The sequence below is a fragment of the Microcaecilia unicolor genome, chromosome 14 (assembly GCF_901765095.1).
Source record: "Microcaecilia unicolor chromosome 14, aMicUni1.1, whole genome shotgun sequence".
NCBI lineage: Eukaryota > Metazoa > Chordata > Amphibia > Gymnophiona > Siphonopidae > Microcaecilia > Microcaecilia unicolor.
Window position 1 is genome coordinate 50,106,189 of NC_044044.1, and position 24,353 is coordinate 50,130,541.

The 24,353-nt window shown below is 44.3% G+C and overlaps 1 protein-coding gene and 1 long non-coding RNA gene across 3 annotated transcripts in view; one reads left to right on the forward strand and one right to left on the reverse strand.

Annotated features, from left to right (window-relative positions):
- F11R (F11 receptor) overlaps nucleotides 1–24,353 on the reverse strand; it is a 109,298-nt gene that overhangs the window by 6,984 nt on the left and 77,961 nt on the right. For both annotated transcript variants that reach the window (XM_030187122.1, XM_030187121.1), the window contains exons 2-6: nucleotides 15,212–15,274; nucleotides 14,720–14,830; nucleotides 13,926–14,075; nucleotides 8,408–8,610; nucleotides 6,548–6,650 (exon numbers count right to left, since the gene is read on the reverse strand). In XM_030187122.1, the coding sequence (XP_030042982.1) occupies nucleotides 6,548–6,650; nucleotides 8,408–8,610; nucleotides 13,926–14,075; nucleotides 14,720–14,830; nucleotides 15,212–15,274 (630 nt within the window). The remainder of the gene's footprint in view (nucleotides 1–6,547; nucleotides 6,651–8,407; nucleotides 8,611–13,925; nucleotides 14,076–14,719; nucleotides 14,831–15,211; nucleotides 15,275–24,353) is intronic.
- LOC115457630 lies at nucleotides 1,599–19,465 on the forward strand. Its single transcript, XR_003939988.1, has 3 exons — nucleotides 1,599–1,613; nucleotides 3,802–3,807; nucleotides 19,340–19,465. It is a non-coding gene; the product is annotated as an uncharacterized LOC115457630 (long non-coding RNA).

The window sequence follows — 24,353 nt, forward strand, 5'->3', positions numbered from 1 at the left end:
GGCTCAGTAGAACATTTCCATCAGTGCCCACCTGAGCAGGCTCTGGCTGCTTGATTTTTGGGGTACAAAATAAATGCATAAAAAAAAAAAAAAAGAAGAAGTTATGGATTGGGGATTACAGGGATCCCAAAGGGTTTTCTGGATTCCAACCCGACTATGGGCTCTCACCTGAATTATTTAATCAAAAAAGCATATGGTAAAGCTCTGACCATCCTAAAGTGACAAAGCTAATCTAAATATGCAAGGTTTCTGGATAGTTACCTAAGCTGTGATTCTGTCAAGTCTTGATTATTTTAAGAGTGTATTAATTGGCTTGCCCGATTATCAAGTTCTGCAGAAAGCAGCAGAAAATGATTTTAGGAACTTTTAACTGATAACTTTAAATTGGGAGCCAATTATGGTGATAATTGAATTTATTCTTAATTTTTTTTTTCAAGATCCTGCATGGTCTTGAGCCTAAATAAATGAATTCGATTGTTATGCATGATCCAACATGATCATTATAAGAGCAATTTAACGCAAGTTAATAACTTGGAAAAACTCAGTGGAAGGTTTGGGGCCTGAATGTTGGAATAATGTTAAAGAAACCAAATATGCTGCTCTGTTGCTCTTTAAAAACATGGCCTAAGAAATATTACTCAGAGGAATAACCAGAGTATGAGATACTTTTGTAACTTTCTATGCTTCACAACAATATACAAAACAGAACTGCTGTCTGTAAAATGACAAAAACCTACCTACAACTCCAGTTGGTATCATTTAATCTCCTCTTTTCATAGAATGTGAGACCGAGGCCCTGAAGCAGCAGCGCGAATCGCTGGCCATCGTCGGCTTGGCACATTAAGAACAGAAAGAGGAGTACAGCACGCAACGCTACCCAGAAGCACCCACCATAAAGGTAAGTGGGGAGTTTATTAAGATATATAGCTGATTACCTATGAGGTTGCAAGCTGACTGTCCGTGTAGTTGTATAGATTACATTGTACCCGCAGGATAATACAGCATTAGGTTTTTTTGGCCAATGATGAAGGCAGGGTTTATTTACCCGTTATAGCTTTTTTTCCTGCTGGTCACACAACAACTGGAGTTTGTAGGTAGTTTTTCGTCATTTTACAGACAGCAGTTTTTTTGTATATTGTTGTATAGTATAGTTGATCTGCACCCGAACAATATTATAGTGCTTCTACAGTACTTAGTGAATTAAGCGGCAATCAGGTGTTCTTGTAGTAACCTTGATTAACTAGTCTGAAAATGTGCTTTATGTAATGCTGAACAGTTATCCACCTTGTGCTGCTCTGGTGAAGGGTGGTCAGTGTGATTAGGTGTAACTCTGGTTGGAGTAGTGGGAGAAGGTGATAGAAGAATAGAAATGGGTGAGGTAAAAGTAATGAGTGGGTTGATAGGGAGGTTCAGTGCTTTTTTTGTAGAAAAAAAGGTGCCGGTACTCATTGTGGGCGGGGTCACCACACATGGCACCGCCCCTATTATAGCCACACCCACATTAGCCACACCCCTTATACCAGCCATGGCGCATATAAACAGACATCATTGAAAATATTATACTAGTATAGGAGAAAAAATAATGTGATTTTTTTTCATTATAAATAATTTCTGTAAGCTCTTACAGCTCCAGTATACCAAGTGCAAAATAAGACAAATTCCAAACACTAAAATGAAAATAAAATGATTTTTTTCTACCTTTGTTGTCTGGTGACTTTGTTTTTCTATCCATATTGGTCCCAGTCTCTGATTCTGCTGCTCTCTATCTGTTCTCTTAACTCCGTTTCCAGGGTTTCCTTTCCATTTATTTCTTTACTTTCCTCCTTTCTTCTTCTTTTGTTGCCCTGCATCCATAAGTAAAAGCTGGGTCCTCCTCCATGGAATTGACTGGAGGAGGTATAACATGGATCCAGCTTTTGCCTATTTTCTCCATCCATGTGCAGTTTTTCTCCTCTTCCCTTTCCCTCATCTCCATCCATGCGCATCTTCTTTTTTCTTTCCTCCCCTACATTCATGTCCAGCACTTCTCCTCTCTCTTCCCCTCCATCCATGTCCAGCATTTCTCATCTCTCTTCCCTCCTCTATATCCATATAAAGCAATAATTCTCTCTCCCCTCTCCTCCATCCAAGTCAGCATTTCTCCTCTCTCCTAGCCAACTCCTCCATCCATGTCCAGCAATTCTTCTCTATCTCCTGCTCTCCTCTCCATCCATTTCTAGCATTTCTCCTCTCTCTCCTCTCATCCATGTCCAGCAATTCTCTCTTCCCTGTCCAGCGATTCTCCTCTCTCCCCTCCATGTCCAGCAATTCTCTCTTCCCTGTCCTCCCCTCCCTGTCCAGCGATTCTCCTCTCTCCCCTCCATGTCCAGCAATTCTATCTTCCCTGCCCTCCCCTCCATGATCAGCAATTATCTCATCCCTGCCCTCCCATCAATGTCCTGCAATTCTCTCTCCCTTGCCCTTCCCTCCCAGCCCATGTCCAGCAATTCTCTCTCCCCTGCCCTTCCCTCCCATGTCCAGCAATTCTCCCATCCCATGTCCAGCAATTCTCTCTCCCTTGCCCTTCCCTCCCATCCCATCCTATGTCCAGCAATTCTCTCCCTTGCCCTTCCCTCCCATCCCATGTCCAGCAATTCTCTCTCCCCTGCCCTTCCCTCCCATGTCCAGCAATTCTCTCTCCCCTGCCCTTCCCATGTCCAGCAATTCTCTCTCCCTTGCCCTTCCCTCCCAGCCCATCCAATGTCCAGCAATTCTTTCTCCCCTGCCCTTCCCATGTCCAGCAATTCTCTCTCCCCTGCCCTTCCCTCCCATCCCATGTCCAATTCTCTCTCCCCTGCCCATGTCCAGCAATTCTCTCTCCCTTGCCCTTCCCTCCCATCCCATGTCCAGCAATTCTCTCTCCCCTGCCCTTCCCTCCCATCCCATGTCCAGCAATTCTCTCTCCCCTGCCCTTTCCATGTCCAGCAATTCTCTCTCCCCTGCCCTTCCCTTCCATCCCATTGATTTCCAGCAATTCTCTCTCCCCTGCCCTTCCCTCCCATCCCATGTCCAATTCTCTCTCCCCTGCCCTTCCCATGTCCAGCAATTCTCTCTCCCTTGCCCTTCCCTCCCATCCCATGTCCAGCAATTCTCTCTCCCCTGCCCTTCCCTCCCATCTCACAGATTAGGCTGCAGAGAATACCTTCTCCTGCTTTAGACTTAGTCCCGCCCACCCCTAGAGTGACATGTCTTATATAACCTCCCCAGTGCTTTTTTTGTGCCGGTACGCAACGGTACAGCGTACCGGCACCTTTTTCTCCTCCTCCCCTCCCCTCCCATTACTTCCAGCGATTCTCTGCCTCTCCCCTGCCCTCCCATCGACGTGCAGCGATTTTTCCGTCCCTCCCCTGCCCTCACCTCTCCCAATATCCAGCGATTCTTCGTCCCCAAGGGTCCTCCTTCACTGCCTGCCTGCCTGCCAGCCAGCGTCGGACTCAGAAGCGAACGGTGCAGGCAGCGATTGGCTGGCAGCGTCGTAGCTTCCCTCTGCAGGTCCCGCCTACAACTTCCTGTTTACGCATAGGCGGGACTTGCAGAGGGAAGCTACGACGCTGCCAGCCAATCGCTGCCTGCACCGTTCGCTTCTGAGTCCGACGCTGGCTGGCAGGCAGGCAGTGAAGGAGGACCCTTGGGGACGAAGAATCGCTGGATATTGGGAGAGGTGAGGGCAGGGGAGGGACGGAAAAATCGCTGCACGTCGATGGGAGGGCAGGGGAGAGGCAGAGAATCGCTGGAAGTAATGGGAGGGGAGGGGAGGAGGAGAAAAAGGTGCCGGTACGCCGTACCGTTGCGTACCGGCACAAAAAAAGCACTGGGGAGGTTATATAAGACATGTCACTCTAGGGGTGGGCGGGACTAAGTCTAAAGCAGGAGAAGGTATTCTCTGCAGCCTAATCTGTGAGATGGAAAATGCTCTCTGAAGCTGCTGCTATAAGTTGTTAGTTTTCTCTCCCTGAAAGAGATCCAAGCCACATTTGTCCTTTAGATTGTAAGCTCCTTTGAGCAGGGACTGTCCTTCTATGTTAAATTGTACAGCGCTGCGTAACCCTAGTAGCGCTTTAGAAATGTCAAGTAGTAGTAGTAGTAAACTGGTGACTGAATTAAATTACTCAGATCACCACCACATTCTTCAAGTGGGGGTTTATCGTGGCACCAGTATTTGATTTTCATGGCAATTTTTATGAGATCGTCAAACTTTAAAACACTTTTTCAGAAGGTAATATGCAGTGTTTTCTCTAAAGAAATAGCGTTTTGAGAAGGGCACAAGTAGTACTATCAGATCATATTAGCGGTTTGTAGTCTTTTGACCACTTACAATGACTTTTTTTAAATTTATATATTCCCAAAGGGCTTTTAAAACGTTCATATATAAAATTTTTTTTATCAAAGAATGTTTATTCAGCCAGGTAAACTCAGATTTTAACTTAATTTTTATTATAATTTAACTAGTAAAAAAGGCCCACTTCTTAACGCAATGAAACGGGCGCTAGCAACGTAATGAGTTCCTGCCATTAATGTTTCCACGGTTGCATTCTGAATATAATTGTTTACATGTGTAAAATTTCTTTATATACAATAGTTTTTGTGTAAACTGTGTTACAATGTGGTAAAAGTTTTCCTTGTTCAGGCCCTTCAATCAGTTTAACAATCACATCAGAAGAGCTCCTTACTCGTGAGAAAGCAACATACAGTTGCCCATGTGAGAGACAGAGTGACAGTGTGTTTTACAGTGTAAGAGAGATACACAGAGTGATTGAGTGTGTGTGTGTGTGTGTGTGTGTGTGTGTGACAAAGTGATTAAATATTTGTCTTCCCTTCCGTTCTGTGCACTTGCCTCCACTGATGTTCGTACCTCCCTGTATATGATTGTTTGTTAGAGATTCAATCCACTCCACTTCCTTCCTCCAAGTTCCGTTCTGTCTGATTGGTTCTTCGTTGACAGTGAGAGCCAATGAAACGCTGAACTACAGACTTACGAACCCTACACTGCCACAGTGCCACGGAGTCAGCTTCAGAATGTTGGAGGTGCTTTTTATTATATAGGATAATTTTTATCTGCACAAGTGCTCCATCGCCTTTAACCTCACCATAGAGTATATAAAGCACTAGCCTGACTCAAGATGGCAGACTTTGTTCAGCCACAATGAGAGAGAGAACGTACTGTTTGGCTTTCTTTCTTCATGTCCACTACATTTTTTTATGTAAGTAAAGGTTTATTTTAGTAGTGCTTAACACTATTTTTTACTTTTTAATCTTTTGGGCTGTTTTCGATGCAGATTTACTAATTAAAGGGGAAACACCTTTTTGCCCTGTAACTACATGTCCCTTTTGTGCTCTTTATATGTGACACTTTATATGTTAGTTGTGACTACTGGATATTTATATGTTCACAATTTTTACTATTTACACACATGCTGGGAATATTAGTATTTCAACATATTGGTGATACGCTTGATCACCACACTGGATGTCACCTTTGTCTACCATTGTTTTTTATTATTTTGTTGTTTTTCTATTGTTTTTTAATCACTGCAACCTAACATTGTTAATGGTGTTCGTTTAATATGTTATTTCATTTAGAATTTTTATTGTTCACATCATGATTAAAGATTTTGACTTATTTTATATATTTTTTTCAATAGATTTTAGATTTATATGTTGTTTTAGACAAATTTAGCATTATATACATATTGATTTTAATTATATTCTTTGTATGTCTGATTAACAGTGTACTGTAAACCCCTGACAGCCTTTTGAGGCAAAATGTGGCCAAGTAAGGTAAACTAAATCTAGTCAGCCATCTATTCTTCAGTCTGCTTTTCTTGTTTGACGTTTTATTTGTGAGCAGATTATTGCCTCTCTTGTTTATCTGTCTACCAGTATTTTGGTTACAGCTGCCTGTACTCTAAAAAATGGCAAACCAACACTTCCAACAGGATGGGGAGTATTTATATATATAAAAAAATGTAAGTTAACAAAAAATGTAAGAGTGGAAACAGCATCAAAGTCTTTGAATTTAGACTCCTGATCCTTACAAACATGTCAAAAATACATATGCTTTTGTCTGGGGGGGGGGGGGGGGGGGGGGGGGAGTTAGATGCATAGTATTAAGAGGTCCAAAAATGTTAACTTTATGCAAAGACAGTGACCCAGCCCTCTTGTCATATCAGCTGAAGATCACTCTCTCTCCTGTTGGCAGCATCTTGTGACAATGTAAAGAAGTCAGAGGCCACACTGCATGGTCTTGTGACACTGAAGGCAGCAACAAAGATTATAGTCCAAGACAGAAACAGCACCTTTTCAAACATTAAGTAGGTGGGAGAGAGAGATGTTACCAGTTCCACCATATGTTCTCCACCAGTGGTAAAACTTGCTCCATCGCCCTGAACCAAGCAGAATGTTCTAAGCTCTGGACGCTGTATTACTAGTTTCTGTAGCACTAGATATACACAAAAGGTGGTACCTGATCTAGGGAGCTTACAAGCAGTTTCAGATAAAAGCTACTTACTGACTTCCATGCGCACAACACTCGAGAATATATCAGACCCGATGCCGTTGCCTGCTGAACAGGAATAATCCCCAGTATCATCCTTCGACACAGGGTAAAAGGTCTGTCATGGGGAGAAATGAGAAATCAAAAGGTTGAAGACAAAGATTAGGCAGCGACAGAAGTCAGTTAATATCACTCTCAGAAGAGACTAATAACCAGAGCCCCATCCCACAACAGACTTCGCTAGAACTGTGGGCTGTTGAAGGTGCACCCAGCTATCTTGCTGGTCAGCTCTGGACCTCTAAGTTTCTCAAGTTTTCCCTGAAGGAGTAGCCTAGTGATTAGACAACTGAGCTGACAATCAGGGAAGCCTGGTTCAAATTCCCCTACCGCTCCTTGTAATCTTGGGCAAGTCACTTAACCCTCCATTGCCTCAGGTAGATTGTGAACCAGAGTTTCCCCAAACTGTGGGTCAGGACCCCAAAACAGAGTCACAACTTAAGTGGGCTCTCCATAGGAGCAATACTGTTCTACACCTCAGGGAGGGGGGGGGGGGTCAAACAATTTTATTTGGCTGCAATCATAGGGTCACAGGCACAAAAAGATTGGCAAGCACTGTTGTAAATCCTCTGGGGACAAGGACCTACCTAGTATACCTAAATGAAACTTGCCTTTACTACTGAGAAGGTGTGAGCTAAATCCAGATTCAAGGCATTACTTACCCCCTTCCCTACCCCCTCAGGATTTCCCTGGTATCTAGGGTAAGGGAGAAGTAGTGATCCCCAGTTGCTCATACATCCTTCGAGCACCAGGTTCAAAGTAGCATCAGCCGACACCTAGCAGCAGTAGCACTAGGGGTCAGGTTGCCATATGAAGGACAAAAGCACCTAGTATGACAGTCTGACCCCTGTAATACTGTAAGACTACCACCAGGGGTCGCAGCTGCCATTTTGAACCCAGAGATGAAAAGGACAGGAGCAACCAAGAAAGACTTCTATCCTAATCCAACAGTCAAGGACTGGATTAGGTAGGCTCTGGGGACGGGGGTCTGACCCCTTTAAGAAGGTTCCCCAGGAGCATCATAAAAGAAGCTTGAGAGACTTGTGTAAGTTTATGATTCATTTACCATGGGAGTCACTAACCCACAGTACTGAGTTACTGCAGGTTAGCGACTCCCATGGTAAACTTCATTCCCTCGCCCTTCAGAAAAAGTCTAAATTACAAGTAGTACAGAATGCAGTGGCAAGAACTATTTTTGGAGTGGATAAATATGACCACATTACTTCTTTGTTATTCCAACTACATTGGCTACCATTAGAAGCAAGATTCCAATTTCAGGTGGATGTAGCCCTGCATCTTGCTTTTTTAAATGATTTTATTTCTAGATCTACTAGAAACCAATTTTTATTAACGTTTCCCTCGTTTCACAATGTAAAGGCAAAGAGGATTTTTCAATCCACTTTTCCATATCAGGCTGCACAGTTTTTGAATTCTCTTAAGAATTTGTGATTTTCAGTTTAGGAAAGCCCTTAAGATGGTTCTTTTTAAGAAATTTTATTAATTTGTGGTAACTGAGTTTTGTTTTTTAAAGAATTGTATAATCTAACTCCTGATGTTTGTTCAGTTTTTGTCTGTTATGTTTTGTGGGTTATAAGACTGTAGTTATAATAATGTGTCAGCTATAAATTATCAAAGTTAATGATATGAATGCTAATTTTATTCTCTTAATTGATGTTTCTAATATTACTTATTTTATATGATTTAGTTTGTAACTTAGGCCATCCTTCTCTATTATTCCTCCTCTTAATTTTTTTTTTTTTTGCGGTGTGGGGCAAGGGAGAGGGAGAGAGAAAGAAAGCGAGCTAAGCCCAGGCATACCAGTGTGCCAGTTTTGGCATCGAGGGTGTAGGAGGCGTTCTGGAAGGTCTGACTGCTCTTTGGGTTTTCCGGCATCAGCATCTCGTTCTTGTACCACTTGTAGGTAGAGGGCGGGTTTCCATTTGTCTCAGTGCACCTCAGTTCTGCCTTGCTACCTGTTGTGACCGAGGTGGGGACACTGATGGTGGGCACCGAGGGGGCTACTGCTCACATGGGAAACAAGAGAAAGAAAAAAAAAACAAAAGGAGTTGAGTCATTTCTCAATGCAAACTTACCGTATTTTTCGGACTATAAGACGCACTTTTTCCCCCCCAAATTTGGGAGGAAAATAGGGGGTGCGTCTTATAGTCCGAAGGTAGCGATTTCCCTCCCTCCCCCGGCCCTGTCACCACTTCTCCCCTACTCACGTCATGCGATCTTCCCTGGTGGTCTAGTGACGTCGGGGCAGGAAAGAGCCCCCTCTTTCCTGCCCAGCGCGCTGCTCTCCATCCTCCTGTATGCAGCCTGACGGTCTCGGCGAGATTCAAAATGGCCGCCGAGACTTCAATTCTCGGCGGCCATTTTGAATCTTGTCGAGACCGTCAGGCAGCATACAGGAGGACGGAGAGCAGCGCGCTGGGCAGGAAAGAGGGGCTCTTTCCTGCCCCGACGTCACTAGACCACCAGGGAAGATCGCGTGACGTGAGTAGGGGAGAAGTGGTGACAGGACCGGGGGGAGGGCGATCCCGAACTCGGACAAGACGCACCGGAGCACCTAGGTTTTAGAGGAGGGAAAAAGGAAATTTTTTTTTTCCTATTTCCCTCCTCTAAAACCTAGGTGCGTCTTATGGTCCGGTGCGTCTTATAGTCCGAAAAATACGGTATGTTATTAAAATCAAGGCTGACCTGCTGTCTCAGCAATACTGTTGAAGGTGGAGCACTTCTGTACAGAGGACCTAAGTTTAATTCCCGGGTCGTCTTCAGCTCTACAGTGAAGTAATGACTCAGATTCCACAGTGCATTAACCCTGGCTAAGGAATGCCACAGCAGGGCTAGGATCAGGGGCATATCAAACCCCATGAAAATAATGAAGGTTCACAGTGTTCTAGGTCACAAGAAGCCACTTCCATAACCACCGTAACAGCAGAAAAACAAAAAAACAGACTATCCCACCTGGTCTGTTATTCTGTGCCCCAATGCTAATGATACAACCCAACTGCCAGAGTTTGACCCCCCCCCCCCCGAAAAAGTTTACCAAAAGTTTTATAAAATGTATTAGTGAATCCATCTGGTGCTGGGGCCTTGCCGGGTGCTAGCGCACGGACCGCTTGAGAGACTTCATCTAGCTCTATAGGCCTAGATAACATTAACTGGACTCACTCTGAAAGTGTAGGAAGCCTTACTGGATCAAGGTAGGCAGAGATAGATTCCCCCAATGGATGAGTCTCAGGAGTGTATAACTTTTCATAAAACTGCTTAAAAGGGGACTGCAAGCTAGCCGGGTCTGAGTGCACTACCCCCATATCATCTTTAAGGCTAGTAACCTGCGCCCGAGCAGCGCGTTGTTTAAGTTTGTGAGCCAACAGTCTACTAGCCTTACTGCCAGATTCAAAGTGAAACTGGCAAACTCGCTGAAGTTGTTCTGATATATCTGCCAGTTGCAACTGGTACAACTCGTGTCTAAGTTTATGTGCTTGATCTAATAATGAGGAAGGAGGCTGAGAAGACCGCCCACGAAGTGACCTATCTACTGCTTTTAATTGTTCTCGCACCAGATTTTCCGCTTTAAAGCGTTCCCTTCGCAGATGAGCTCCCAGTGCTACCAAATGACCATGCATCACTGCTTTAAGGCCCTCCCACAGTATCCTGGGCGAAACTTCCCCATTAAGCTGACTATACTCCTTTATCTGCTACTCAAGTTGGGAAATATGGCCCATATCTGCCATCTAAGCGCCATCGTGGGGGGGGGTCCTTAATGATATAACAGGACACAATTGTAACAAAACTGGGGCATGATCCGACCACGTGCGGGTCACAATTTGATGACTATGGACACACCCAGGGATCAAAGCATCCCCCAACCAGAACTCAATACGCAAGAAGGAACTGAGCACTGTAGAAAAGTATGTATAATCTCGTTGGAGCGGATTTGCTTGCCTCCATCTATATATATAAAACTCACCCTCAACGTTCTATTGTCGGATGACGTCACTGAAGCCAAGGTTCGTAAGTTCGAAGCTCTGAAGCCAAGAAACTCACAGCCTCGGGGCCCCGCCCTCGCGTCAAACGTTATGACGTTGAGGGCGGAGGCGGACCAATTCACTCACATCGACGACGGCTAGGGCGCCGCAATGGGCCACCCACTGACAACGAAGGTGCGTTGGGTGGGGGGCCACAGTCACACATCGACGGTGGCCACGGTGGCGCAATGCCGTCACTAACAACCAAGGTGCGTTCGGTGGGGGTGGGGGGCACAGGAAAGCCTTGCTAGCGCCCATTTCATTGGCTCCAGAAACGGGCCTTTTTTTTACTAGTAAGTCAATAAACTGCCACCTTGTAAGAAAAGCATGGAGCAATCCATGATCGCGTTTAGCATAATGTATTGTTGGTGTAGAGTTATCCAATTGTGGATTGAGCGTAAGGTTAAAATCTCCCCCCACCAGCAGGGACCCCTCCCTGTGCTTTAATAGTAGCTGATCCAACTGGTAAAAAAAAGTCCCTACATGGTCTGCAATGGGGCCATATATGTTCAGCAAGGTGTATCTCTGGTCTCCTAGTGAAAAGATTAATAAGAAACGCCGCCCCCCCCCCCCTTATCTCTAATAATTTTCTCAATGCCCCATGCTCGTGAGTCATTAAATGCGATCAGGACGCCCCAGTTCTCTGTATTATCATGATTGGAAGCAAAATTAATTTGTGGGTATCTTCGGTGAAGGCAAAGATATTCATGTGCTGGTTTCAAGTGTGTCTCCTGAATTAAAGCTATATCTATCAGGAGGCGAATGAGCTCACGAAACAGCAACTGCTGCTTCATGGAGGTACTCAGCCCTCTGACATTCAAAAGTACTAATGTTATGTCGGACATTAAACTTCAAAAACAAAAAGATTAACACGATTAATATTTCCAGTTGGCTCCACATCCCATCCTCCTCCCCTCTCCCTTCCCGAGAACCTTTCCTCCTCCTTGCCAGAATAGAATCACCACATCCTTCCCACCCCAACCTACCCTGTTAGTTTGGTGAAAGACCTCAGAGTTAAGGACAGATAACCAACCGAGGAAGAATGCCCCAAATCCCCGTCTTTCACACAAACCATAACATTATAGTATGATATAAGACTACACTGTAAATTAGTAACATCCTCTGCAACCAGCGATTGAACCAAATAGTAACCACAGAGGCTGGACCCTCTCACGCAAGTCAATAATCAAGCAGAAAAAGGGCAGCTCCAAAATACATGAAGCTCTCAACACTTCTTGGTGCCAAGATCAACTGCAGGCATGGCATTCAGGGAAGTTGCCCAGTCGACTGCTGGCGCTGCAGCCGCTTATGTCCCCTCGTCACTCGCTGCCACTTAGGGCATGAAGTTGACATGGGAACGGTCTGAGACTTGCTGGAAGTTGGTGTCGCCATCGGCAAGTTTCCTCCAATACAATCTCAGTAGCCTCTGATATAGATCTAAGCTGATGGAGTTGGCCATCCTTATGGAATACCAAGGCGAAAGGGTGACTCCAACAATATTTAATGCCCATCTCCCTAAGCTTCATTGTGACACACTTCAACTCAGCCCGCTGCTTAAGAGTAGCTGCTGCAAAATCTTGGCATATTTCCACAGTATAGGAGTCCCATTTAAAGTGGGCAGATTGACGAGCTGCTTTCAATACACGCTCCTTTAAAGTCTTGGAAACAGGCAATTATATCCTTAGATAAATTGTTTCTTGCGAGCCCCATAGCCCTGTGAGAGCGCTCCAGCAAAACTGAAGTGGGGTCTACCGGGATCTGGTATCCGCTAAACAGGGAGCTCACCAGTTGCTGCACTACTGACTCACAGTTCATGTACTCCGGTGTACCGGGGAAACCACAAATTCCGCCAGCGACTCCAATTTCTAAGTCCTCCAATTTATCAGCCAGCTGTTGATCTTCGTGTAACTCGACTACCTCCAAGGAGGTCACTGTCTCCACTTGCTTCTCTAGTCGGTTCTCCATCTCTTTTAGCTGGCTGCCCAGGTCATGGATCTCCCCATGCAAGTCTGCTCCCAGTGCCGCGAGATCAGTCTGAACAACCTTAATATCAGTTTTTATTTCCTGACGACAATCTTTCAACTCACAGAAGGGTGCCTTCTCTGTTTCATCGTGCGCCTCCTCCAGCGCAAGTATGTCTCGGGGCGAGGACCCCCCCCCCCCCCCGATCGCTCTGAGTTACGTGAAGCTGCAGATTCTGGGCCCACCATGTGTTTCACTGAAGTTGTACCGGTAAATGAAAACCGAGACAGATTTTTCTGCGCGCTCATCGCAATACCGGCTCTCCATTACTTAGGCACTCTTGTCACTGCCCACAAACAATTCAGAGGGTCGCTGGGTGCGGGAGGGTTGCCAAAAGAGTATCAAGGGTGGCCGGGAGCTTAGCCCTTAAGTGGCCATATCATTCGGCGACGTCCCATAATCCATTTCTTGACAAAAGAAGGGCAGTGGTTGGGGTATGCAAACCATAGCTCTTTCTGGAACACAGTTAAACATGGCCCTTCTGAACAGCCTCCTAAATTTGCTGCAGGGCAATAACTGGGACTCCCCTTGCCCCCAAAGGTCTGCAAGCCCTGGCACACAGTGCTGTCAGAGGGCCATTCATGGGCGTAGCCACAAACCCAATTTTGGACGGGCCTGAGCCCAAAGTGGGTGAGCATGACAACCCCGCCCCTATTACAGTCCTCCTCCCAAGGTACTTTTAAATCCTTTAGGTCTGCTAGCAACTCATTCCCCCTAATCATGCCAGCTCTAAGCTTTTTCCTCCAATGGAACTTCCTGGTCCCATGAACAGGAAGCTATCAGAGGGAAGGCTTGGGCAGGTAAGAGCAGAGGAAATGAGTTTCTGCTCACCGCTGGTGAAGAACTGAAGGATTTAAAAGGTACCCGGGGGAGGGGGGTGAGGAAGTGGAATTAAAGTGACTTGAGCTCCTGGAGGGAGAGATGCTGGGAGTCTTCAGCTGGTGAGTCTTGGGAATTCTCAGCAGCCACATCACTGCTGTGCCACTGCTGGGTGAGCCTGAGTCCACCTGGGCCCACCCATAGCTATGCAACTGAAGCCACTGTGAAACCCTCCAACTCGTATTTTCAAGGAAGAAAAAAAAAAAAAGCATGGTATACACTTAATACTGAAAGCTGGAGGACCTCAAGCTTGCTATACGACAAGGTTAAGCTTAAAAACATTCAGCAGCCAAAACTAAGATCCTGCAGCTTTCCCAGACTTTATTTAAATCCATTGTGGTGGTCAAGAGTCAGATTTAACGCCACCGCCCTGACACTAACCAGCATGAGTGCAGTACCTCGAACAAGAAGGTCGATTGTCACTTTTCCAATCAGTGATGGGGGTGTTACTTTGACCACTTCACAGGTATAGGTCCCATTATCCTTGGGAGTCACATTATCCAGGCGAATCCCTGTGTTAAAGAACTGTGCCCTGTCCTTATAAGGCTCTGTGTGAGAGAGAGAGAAAATGTGCAACCATCATGGGTATCCTTACAGATTTGGATTAAACAATTATATATATATATATATATATAACACCACTCTGTTCCCAACTTATTTTAGTAATGTAAGAAGAACTGTTATCTATTATTAGATTAAATGCCCACCAAACACAGTGATTCTATAAATTCAAGCTAAGATAATTCTTCTCCTGGCTCACAACTTGTCGACCTGGGAATGGAAGAGGGACTGTATAGGCCTTTTCTTATAGAAATGCAGCTTTTGGTTGGACTGTTAGACCCCACAGTTATGATGCCATCAAGCACTGTGAAAGCAGCTGACAGATCCAGCACATCCTGATTGGTCAGAGATGGTGATATATTAATGTTCTATAACCAAACACTTAACACGTCCTGGATGTTCTCTCGTTATTACTGAACCTTTGACAGCCCTCCTCTCTCTCTTCCCCCTCCCCCCACCAAATGATAAACCACAGCTATGTGTGTGTCTCATTTTGGCAACTGCATTGTTACTTCTGAGAACAGGGAAGTGAACAAGGGTGCAGGGGTTCAAACATATGAATTCAGGATCCAACAGCAAGCAAAGGTCACATCGCTGTATACTGCTAAGAACCAAACCAAGACATACCCACCTGTTAGCTTTCCATCCAAATACACAAAACTCTCGTAGCCCTCCTTTGAGAATTTCCATTCAATCCTTGGAGTTGAAAAATCAGCTGAGTAGGAACACATAAGCTCAGGCGCTGCAAACAGAACACACATCATTGAACTCCCAATATAACAGCTGTGACCTTCATCCCCTAAGCCAACACACTCATCCCTACTGTCCTTACCTACAGTGCCTCCTGCTGGGAGCGGCTAAAACTGCAGAAGCTCCGAGCACATACAGCTCTCTCACCACCAATACCTAGCCAAGGGGTGGCCAACCACATTTCTAGAGACCACAACCCACTTGAATTTAAGATTTTCTCACAATGAATATGCATGATATAGTAGTACATGTAAATCAATCAGGCATATTCATTATGGAACTCTTGAAAACCAGACTGGATTGTGGCCTTTGAAGACAGTGGTCTCCCACCCCTGATACAGCAAGTTAATGAAAACAAAAAGACAAAACTTACAAGCGCCTACATCAACTGGTAGAAAGGGTGTGGTAGTGGTAACTCCTCCCAAGGTTCCAGACCCTATTATGAGAAGGAAAAGAAAAACCCTGTTATTCACCTCACACAAAGTCAGTCAAAGCAATCCGACTGTGGACATCTTCTGTGGAAACCATCAAGAAATGTCAAGCCACAACTGCAATCCCAACACCCCCCCTGATTTTAACAGGCGTGGTCTACATCTACCTCGTGAAAGCACCAAGCTACATCTCTAAACAGGTTTATCCTCCCTTCCTCCAAAACAGACAAATCCTCTCTAATAAGGGAGTTTACAGTGCCTTGTCCATTCTTTACCATCGGTGTGTCCAGTTTCTTTTCTTATAATTTACTGTTTTCAGACAGATATTTTGGTTAGAGCGAGAGCTGTTTTGCAAAGGTTTCTCCTCCAAACCACTGTAGCTCCTGGGAGTTATTTTCAGATTTATTTAAATTTATTTACTGCCTTTTTTGAAGGAATTCACTCAAGTCGGTGTACGGCAAGAAGTCAAACATAAGTATGTAGCATGTATAAGGATAATGCACTTTTTTTTGTGTGTGGGAAGAATGCTTCTCCTGATGAGTAGAACGCCTTCTGCACCCGTTTACTTACCATATCGAGCCACTTCCAGTCAGTTTTTCAGGATATCCACAACAAATATTTATTGGGATTTATTAACCCCCTTTATGAAGGGATTTACCCAAGGCGGTGTGCAGCAGGTACAGTTTAACATTAAAAATTTTAACAGCGTAACAGTAAAAATGGCCAGATATAAACATGAATATTTAAATGAGATGAACTTGAGAAAAGCAAATTAAAACCTAATAGGACTACAATGAAACAAAAATATACACATTTAACAGCACTGAAGAGATGTACATGTAATAATAATGAAACAAACATGCATTTGAACGTTCAAATAACAGCTTTGATGCTAAAATCTTTCTACAACAGAGCTTACATACAGCTGAAGGGTCAAGTGCAGATAGACAGGGACAAGATGGGTGGCTAAACTCTACGCAAGTTCTTAGACCAGTTTATCTTGTTTAACTGTACAAAGTTACATGCATGACAAATTTCCTTGTAGAAATTCTACTGTACGCACATCTCCCTCGTGCACATTCAATGGAGAAATCCTGGAATCCTGACTTGCTGGGTGTGTCCTGAGAACCTCTGTTCTATTGGGTAGCATTTAAAAAAAACAACTTTCTTCAGAAATGAGGTACAATAAAATTGGAAAAGGCAGAATCAGTGACAAGAGTAAACAAAAATGTTAACAAGCGAAGGAGGCGTGCGTTTCACTCTTATGAGGTATGCTGCTATCCTGACAGGAGGGGGTGGTTTGGCACTTCCGCTGAAGCCAGAAACCTGGTTCTTCTTGTTCACCCTGTTCTGCAATCATTCCCTCTTCCTTTCCCTCCCTGGAAGTGGAGATTTGCAGAACTTGCACTCCAGGACTTTCTAATCTTTGGAATTTATTTCCCCATTGACAAGCAGGTTCTGAGCTCTGGGAGAGCTGTTCGGTTCTAGTACCATCAGGGGACGTAACCACTCGTGCACGTCAGTCGTACTAGTAACAGGAAACCATGTTACAGGTCAAAACACTGCTAGTGGTTGGATACATTAAACAGTTCCACTGAGAACATCGTCGCGAAGGGCGACAAAAATGATAGCGGAGATGGGACGACTTCCCTATGAAGAAAGACTAAGGAGGCTAGGGCTTTTCAGCTTGGAGAACCGACGGCTGAGGGGAGACATGATAGAGGTATATAAGAGTGGAGTGGAACAGGTGGAAGTGAAGCGTCTGTTCACGCTTTCCAATAATACTAGGACTAGGGGGCATGCAATGAAACTACAGTGTAGTAAATTTAAAACAAATTGGAGAAAATATTTCTTCACCCAACGCGTAATTAAACTCTGGAATTCGTTGCAGGAGAACGTGGTGAAGGTGGTTAGCTTGGCAGAGTTTTAAAAGGGCTTAGACGGTTTCCTAAAGAACAAGTCCATAAACCACTACTAAATGGACTTGGGGAAAATCCACAATTCCGGGAATAACATGTATAGAATGTTTGTACGTTTGGGAAGCTTGCCAGGTGCCCTTGGCTTGGATTGGCCGCTGTCGTGGACAGGATGCTGGGCTCGATGGACCCTTGGTCTTTTCCCAGTGTGGCATTACCTACGTACTTATGTATCAAGCCTAGACATTACCTTCTTACAGAGCTAAAGCAGAAATTTCATAGGACAGATATCCAGCCAATGGCATTTTTTTTTTTAGCCGCCATTGGTGTAATTTCCAGATATTCAATGCCGGACAGTGTCCAGACACCATCACTGAATACCGGGTTTATAAGGCCAAGTGCAATATCCAGTAATTAAGCATCTAAGCGACACCTCAAAGATGGTACTGACTTATGTGGTCCCATGCGACTGCCAAACTTAGATGGTAAGGTGCTAAATATCAGTCCTTAACCGCTTAAGTGTCGACTCCACCTCTGGACCACCCACAAAACAGAGGACTTTCAGTTTAAACAGTCTGTGGACATAACTGGTTCACAAGCAATTTAACCAGCCTGGAGCTGTTTCTGGCCAGTTAAACTCTGAAAAGAAAAAAAAAAAAAAAAAAACTATTAAACCGAGAAAGCAACAAGGAAAGGGCAAAAGAAAAAGGGGGAAAGAATGAAGGGAAATAGACTTAAACTTGCAAATTTTTGCAAGAATGGAGGGTTCAGTATTCCAAATCAGCAATGGCAATCTTTGACTGCATGTTCAAGTGTACAGCGCTACGTACATCTAGTAGCGCTATAGAAATGATAAGTAGTAGTAGTAGCAGCTGAGACCTTTTCCTAACATGCACAGCACAATATTTTCAGCCAGTTTGAAGTTTCCAGAAAGTAACATATATAGTAACATAGTAGATGACGGCAGAAAAAGATCTGCACGGTCCATCCAGTCTGCCCAACAAGACAAACTCATATGTGCTACTTTCCGTGTATACCCTACTTTGACCCGTACCTGTCCTTGTCAGGGCACAGACCGTACAAGTCTGCCCAGCACCATCCCCGCCTCCCGCCACCGGCTCTGCCACCCAATCTCAGCTAAGCTCCTTAGGATCTATTCCTTCTGAACAGGATTCCTTTATGTTTATTCCACGCATGTTTGAATTCCTTTACCGTTTTCATTTCCACCACCTCCCGCGGGAGGGCATTCCAAGCATCCACTACTCTCTCTGTGAAAAAATACTTCCTGACATTTTTCTTGAGTCTGCCCCCCTTCAATCTCATTTCATGTCCTCTACCTCCTTCCCATCTCCGGAAAAGGTTTGTTTGCGGATTAATACCTTTCAAATATTTGAATGTCTGTATCATATCACCCCTGTTTCTCCTTTCCTCCAGGGTATACATGTTCAGGTCCGCAAGTCTCTCCTCTTGTAAAGCAAATCCCATACCATTCTCGTAGCTTTTCTTTGCACCGCTTCAATTCTTTTTACATTTTTAGCAAGGCAACAATTCTAATTTTCAAAAAAAAAAAAAAAAAAATTGTGGTTTACCCATTTGAACTGATCTTTGGTGCTGTCAGTTTGCAGCTCTAGAATGAGCAGACCTGGGTCCCATGTGAATATTATTTGGTCCCAGGCCTGACTTTGGTTCAGGACCCAAAATGAGAGAAAAACTTACAGGCCTGTGACTGACTTGAACTCCGGTGTTGCTCAAAGGCTCATGAGCAATTGGGACACTGCAGAGCAAGCAGAAACCCGCAAGGGCGGGGGTCTAACTTGCAGAGTTGCATGAATGTGGCAATATGGTGGTCACATGTTCAGAAAGACAGAACTGGATAATTCCACAGGAAGATGACCAGGTGCCACAGAAAGTGTTTTGAGGAAGATAAAAAAGGCAGGCCTAAGCTCAGGAAGTCCATAGACTTGTCTGTTAAGTGAAGATTATATAAGTGATTGAAATAGATCATTACGTTGGAGAGTCAGATTCTGATAATACCAATGGTTGTATTGCTTGCTGTCCTCCCGATGAGAACTGCTGATTTGACTTGTACCTGGTAAATAAAATTGAGCTGTACTTCTCATCACAAATGGTGTTCTGTAAACTGCACTTACTGAGCAATGGCTAATTGTAATTATACTTGGTGGTTAAGAAATAAAAGTATCTAATTGCTTTCTCAATCGCAGCCTTGGGTGATTTGTTCCATTCCTATGTATTGGTAGGAGAACTGCCATATTGGGAGGGATAAATACACCTTAAACAAAAACACATTGCCAAAGGTACCGTATTTTTCGGACTATAAGACGCACCGGACCATAAGACGCACCTAGGTTTTAGAGGAGGGAAATAGGAAAAAAGAAAAAAATTTGCTTTTTCCCTCCTCTAAAACCTAGGTGCTCCGGTGCGTCTTGTCCGAATCCCTCCCTCCAAGTTCAGGATCGCCCTCAGGGTTACCTCCTCCCCCCTCCCCGGCCCTGTCACCACCTCTCCCCTTACTCACGCGATCTTCCCTGGTGGTTTAGTGACGTCGGGGCAGGAAAGAGCCCCCTACTTTTCTTGAGTAGGGGGGATTCCAGAGGTAAAGGAGGCTTTTAACTCAGTCCAGAAACTGGATTCATATGTTCCCTCTAGAGGATATCAGCTTAAAAGACTGATGCTTGGACAGGTGGATATCAATAGTTGGAAGTGATCAGACCAAGGTACAGGCTTCCACACAAACGAGCTAATCAAGCTAGAGGGATAGAAGTAAAAAGACCAACGCAAGGCCCTGTTCATGAGTTGCATCCTCTACAAACACCAAATTCACTCATCTTCAAGAACGATTTAAAGTTATGAACATTGGTATCAGCTTCATTCTCTAAATGTAAGTTAGAATCTCCCAGGACAACTACTCTAGAAAATTGGGACATGGTGGATGAAGTGACCTCCAGTATCATAGGTTCGGCCTTGGTCCAGGCTCCTGGCGGATGGTTTATGAGGGGTACAGCAATCTTACATCTTTGGAGTCCTCACAGAATTTGGACAACAAATATACCAGTTCTGGGAACACTCCTGAATTGACTAGGGATACATGAAGAAAGCCCTTACAAATGAAAGCAAGTCTTTCCTCGTCTTGGAGAATGATGTCAGTCATAACCGGGAGGGTATAACTGGGGTAGTATCGTACTATTAACTTCCATAAGCCATGTCTCAGATAAACAGAAAACCCAGATAACCCAGATCTGAAGACTGTAGAAGATCACATGATAACAAAGCCTTATTCCCCACAGATCTTGCATTGACGTAAATTGCTAGTATGGGAGTTGAGTTATGTGTTCTAAGAAGATTGTTTAGCTAGGTTCAAAAGAGACTGAGTTTTAGGCCGCTGAGGGGGCATCAGTGTGTCTTGCCTAGAGTTGAACTTGGTAAGCTGCCTGTAGTCTGAAGCACTCAGCAAGCATGTGTTGGTACAGTATATCAGACATCTGCCAGTGAGAATAGGCCATTTTCAAACCCTAGGTTTCCTAGGTATATTGTAATCAACAGCCCATGTAGACATGGGAATCACCACCTCTTGTTTTTTTTTGGAGTAAGCATCATGAAATAGGTCTCCTGGCACTTCCTGGTGACTCAGAATGGACAGAGATGGAAACAGATGTAGGGCTCAAAGGACCATGTGTCTTATTAAAGCATGGTAATCCTAGTGCTGGTCAACAGCTCGCTTCCCGCACCATGACAATGTATATTGCATCACACATGCACAATGAAGGAAGCCGTACAGATTCCATCCAGCCTATTAGATTGTAAGCTCTTTGAGCAGGGACTGTCTTTCTTCTATGTTTGTGCAGCGCTGCGTACGCCTTGTAGCGCTATAGAAATGCTAAATAGTAGTAGTAGGTGACAAATGAGCTCCCTGCTTAACAAAAGACATTCATCATCTCTGGATAACTACTGAATGATACAGAGAAGAGCAAAAAATAAAACATCCTTGAGGAATCATATTCCAAATATTTAAACATTACAAACTTGCTTTTCAGGCAGAGGCTGGTAAATCTGGTTCCAATGATGCCGGGGGGGGGGGGGGGGGGGGGGGGGGGGAAGAGCACAGGAGAATGGTATAAGAGGCAAAGACCATCCCAGCTGGGAATCTCACTCTGTTTTGCCTTTATTAACAGGCAAAGTATGAAAAATGGAATGGAATGTGTGTCTGATTCCTTTCTCTCAACAGCTGGCATGTCCGTCCACCGGAACGCTGGCTAGAAATGACCTTCAGGCCAAGCTTTATGAGAAAGCTCACACCACACTCATTGCCTAATGGTTCCAACACAATATTAAAAGTGAGGAATAGCAACACAACTTCACTTTGCAAAGACACACGTTGCACTAACAGATAGAGATACCTGTCCACCGAAGCAAGACTGACAGCTCATAAAATTGGAGGCTTTTGGCTACTGGTAAGGAGAATTACCTTCACCTTACCTTGGCTCTAAACGATATCTAACCAGTTTTTTTATTTTATTTTGAGGCGGGGGAGAGGAGATAACACGCCAGTTTAGAGGGTGGAAAGTGAAATCAGATTCTCCTTAAAAGGAGATGCCCTGAGTATTGTAACAGGTCATCATTAGCACAGGGACCACAAATATAATCAACACAGGTGCTGGAAGCAATAGAGTGGACACGCTGGCAATAATTTCTCATTAAACTTTCGCAGTCCCTTCATGTTGTGTATCTGGGGTTAAAGCACAAGAGTGAAGTGCTGGCAAACTAAGGGAGAGGAAGGAACATGACAGAGGAGTCAAGGATAAGCAAAATACCAACCTGCTGGCGGCAGCCTACTTAGCCCTGGGCTGCTGCTTTAACTGGCCAAGTTTCAGACAGCTAAATAAAAATACCCTGCCTGCAGAACCAACTGCATCATTTATTTATAAAAAGTTCTCTCTCACATTACCTACCATCAGGGCTTTTTTTGAGGGGGTACTCGGGGGTACTGAGTACCAGCACCTTTTCCACTGTCTGCTAAAATTGACCCATGGACCCCAAGTTTTAATGATAGAGCTCAGGCTCTACACACCAATTCTATCTTGTAATAGATTCTGTGACTGGTTGCAGGGGGTCTGGCTATTATGGGGTGGGTCCCTCAGTGATCACCCCACTCCTGAAGGGTGGCCTAGCATTTGAGTACAGGCACCTTTTTTGCTAGAAAAAACACAGTGCCTACCATTCTAAGAAGAAGTACACAGAACATACAAATTCATTACATAAACAAAAAATAAAGAACAGTCTATACAAATCCCAGAAACACCATTGCTCCTCTGACACACCCTGTGGATTTCATGTTGCCTTAGTTCATGACCTGTTGATTATGCTCTATTTTAACAATAATTTCAGTTAACACCTTCCCCCATCCAAACGCTCTGTTACCAAAGAAACCTGGCAGGGTGGAGACAAACGGACGCCAGTCCCGGCATGTTAGAAGGGCACAGAACACTTTCTAAGCCGCTTTACTGTTATCAGAATCCAACAGGAGTTGGACAGCCTCGATCTCTTCTCTGATCAAAAGAGAAGGGGAAAGGGGAACCAATACACCACCCAATTTTACTGCGGTGCAGGTACATCGCTTAAGATGTGACACTGGAGGCAAAACCCACAAAACACGAGTGGCAATCAGCATATCTAAGCAGAAACGAAAGCAGGGTGCAAGTTAAAAGAAAGATAATTCAATAACCCATATCAGTGTTTACATAAATACAGCAACAGGGCTTTTATTCCTGCTAGAAATACATCCTCTGCATTGACCAAGTTGTGATTTACCAGTACAGGCTGAGATTATTCAACATAGATTTTACACTGCCAGGCACATAACCCTACAATTAGCAGCAGGTCTGCCCTACTATGACCTGAACATGTATACCCTGGAGGAAAGGAGAAACAGGGGTGATGTGATACAGACGTTCACATATTTGAAAGGTATTAATCCGCAAATGAACCTTTGCCGGAGATGGGAAGGAGGTAGAACTAGAGGGCATGAAATGAGATTGAAGGGGGGCAGACTCAAGAAAAATGTCAGGAAGTATTTTTTCACGGAGAGAGTGGTAGATGCTTGGAATGCCCTCCCGCGGAGGTGGTGGAGAGGAAAACGGTAATGGAATTCAAACATGCGTCGGATAAAGATAAAGGAACCCTGCTCTGAGGGAATGGATCCTCAGAAGCTTAGCTGAGATTTGGTGGCATAGCCGGTGGTGGGAGGCGGGGCTGGTGGTTGGGAGGTGGGGATAGTGCTGGGCAGACTTATACGTCTGTGCCAGAGCAGATGGTGGGAAGTAGGGCTGGTGGTTGGGAGGCAGGGATAGGGCTGGGCAGATTTATACGGTCTGTGCCCTGAAAATGACAGATACAAATCAAGGTAAGGTATACACAAAAAGTAGCACATATGAGTTAAATTTATCTTGTTGGGCAGACTGGATGGACCATGCAGGTCTTTTTCTGCCATCTACTTTCATCTACTATGTTACTATGTATGAAAGCTCATACAGTGGTTCCCCAAGTCTGTTCTCCTAAAAAAAAAAAAATAAATAAAGGTTCTCATTTAAAAAAAATAATTCACCTTAAAAACTAAAATTCAAGTTGAAGTAGATCGAACTTGAGAAAAACTGAAGTTACACCATATAAACCAGCATCCTCAATTTTTTACAACACGCTTTTTTCACAGAATATAAGCAGGTTATTTTTTGGTAGGTTTCCTGAAGCCTCAACATCTTACTGTTCCTTCACTGAATTTTAATGTTTGTTTATTTATTTGGATTTTGCTCACATCTTTTACAGTACTAGCTCAAGGTGAGTTACGTTCAGGTACACTGGGTAAATCCTTGTCCCAGACCACCAAGCAGGAGTGGGATTTGAACCGGCCACCTCTGGATGTGAAGACCGATGTGTCTAACCACTAGGCCACTCCTTTATATTGTAACCCATTTTAATTCAACTGTAATTAAAAAAAAAATTGCACCAGCTTCCCATTGGCAACAGAGTTCAAGGTTAGAGAAAAGGGAAAGCAGGGACCGCAAGAGGACACTCATAGGCAAAAATTGAAAGGATGGGGAAACTGATAGTTCCATAGGATTTTCAGAGGAGATGTCAAAAATACAGCTGGGGGAAA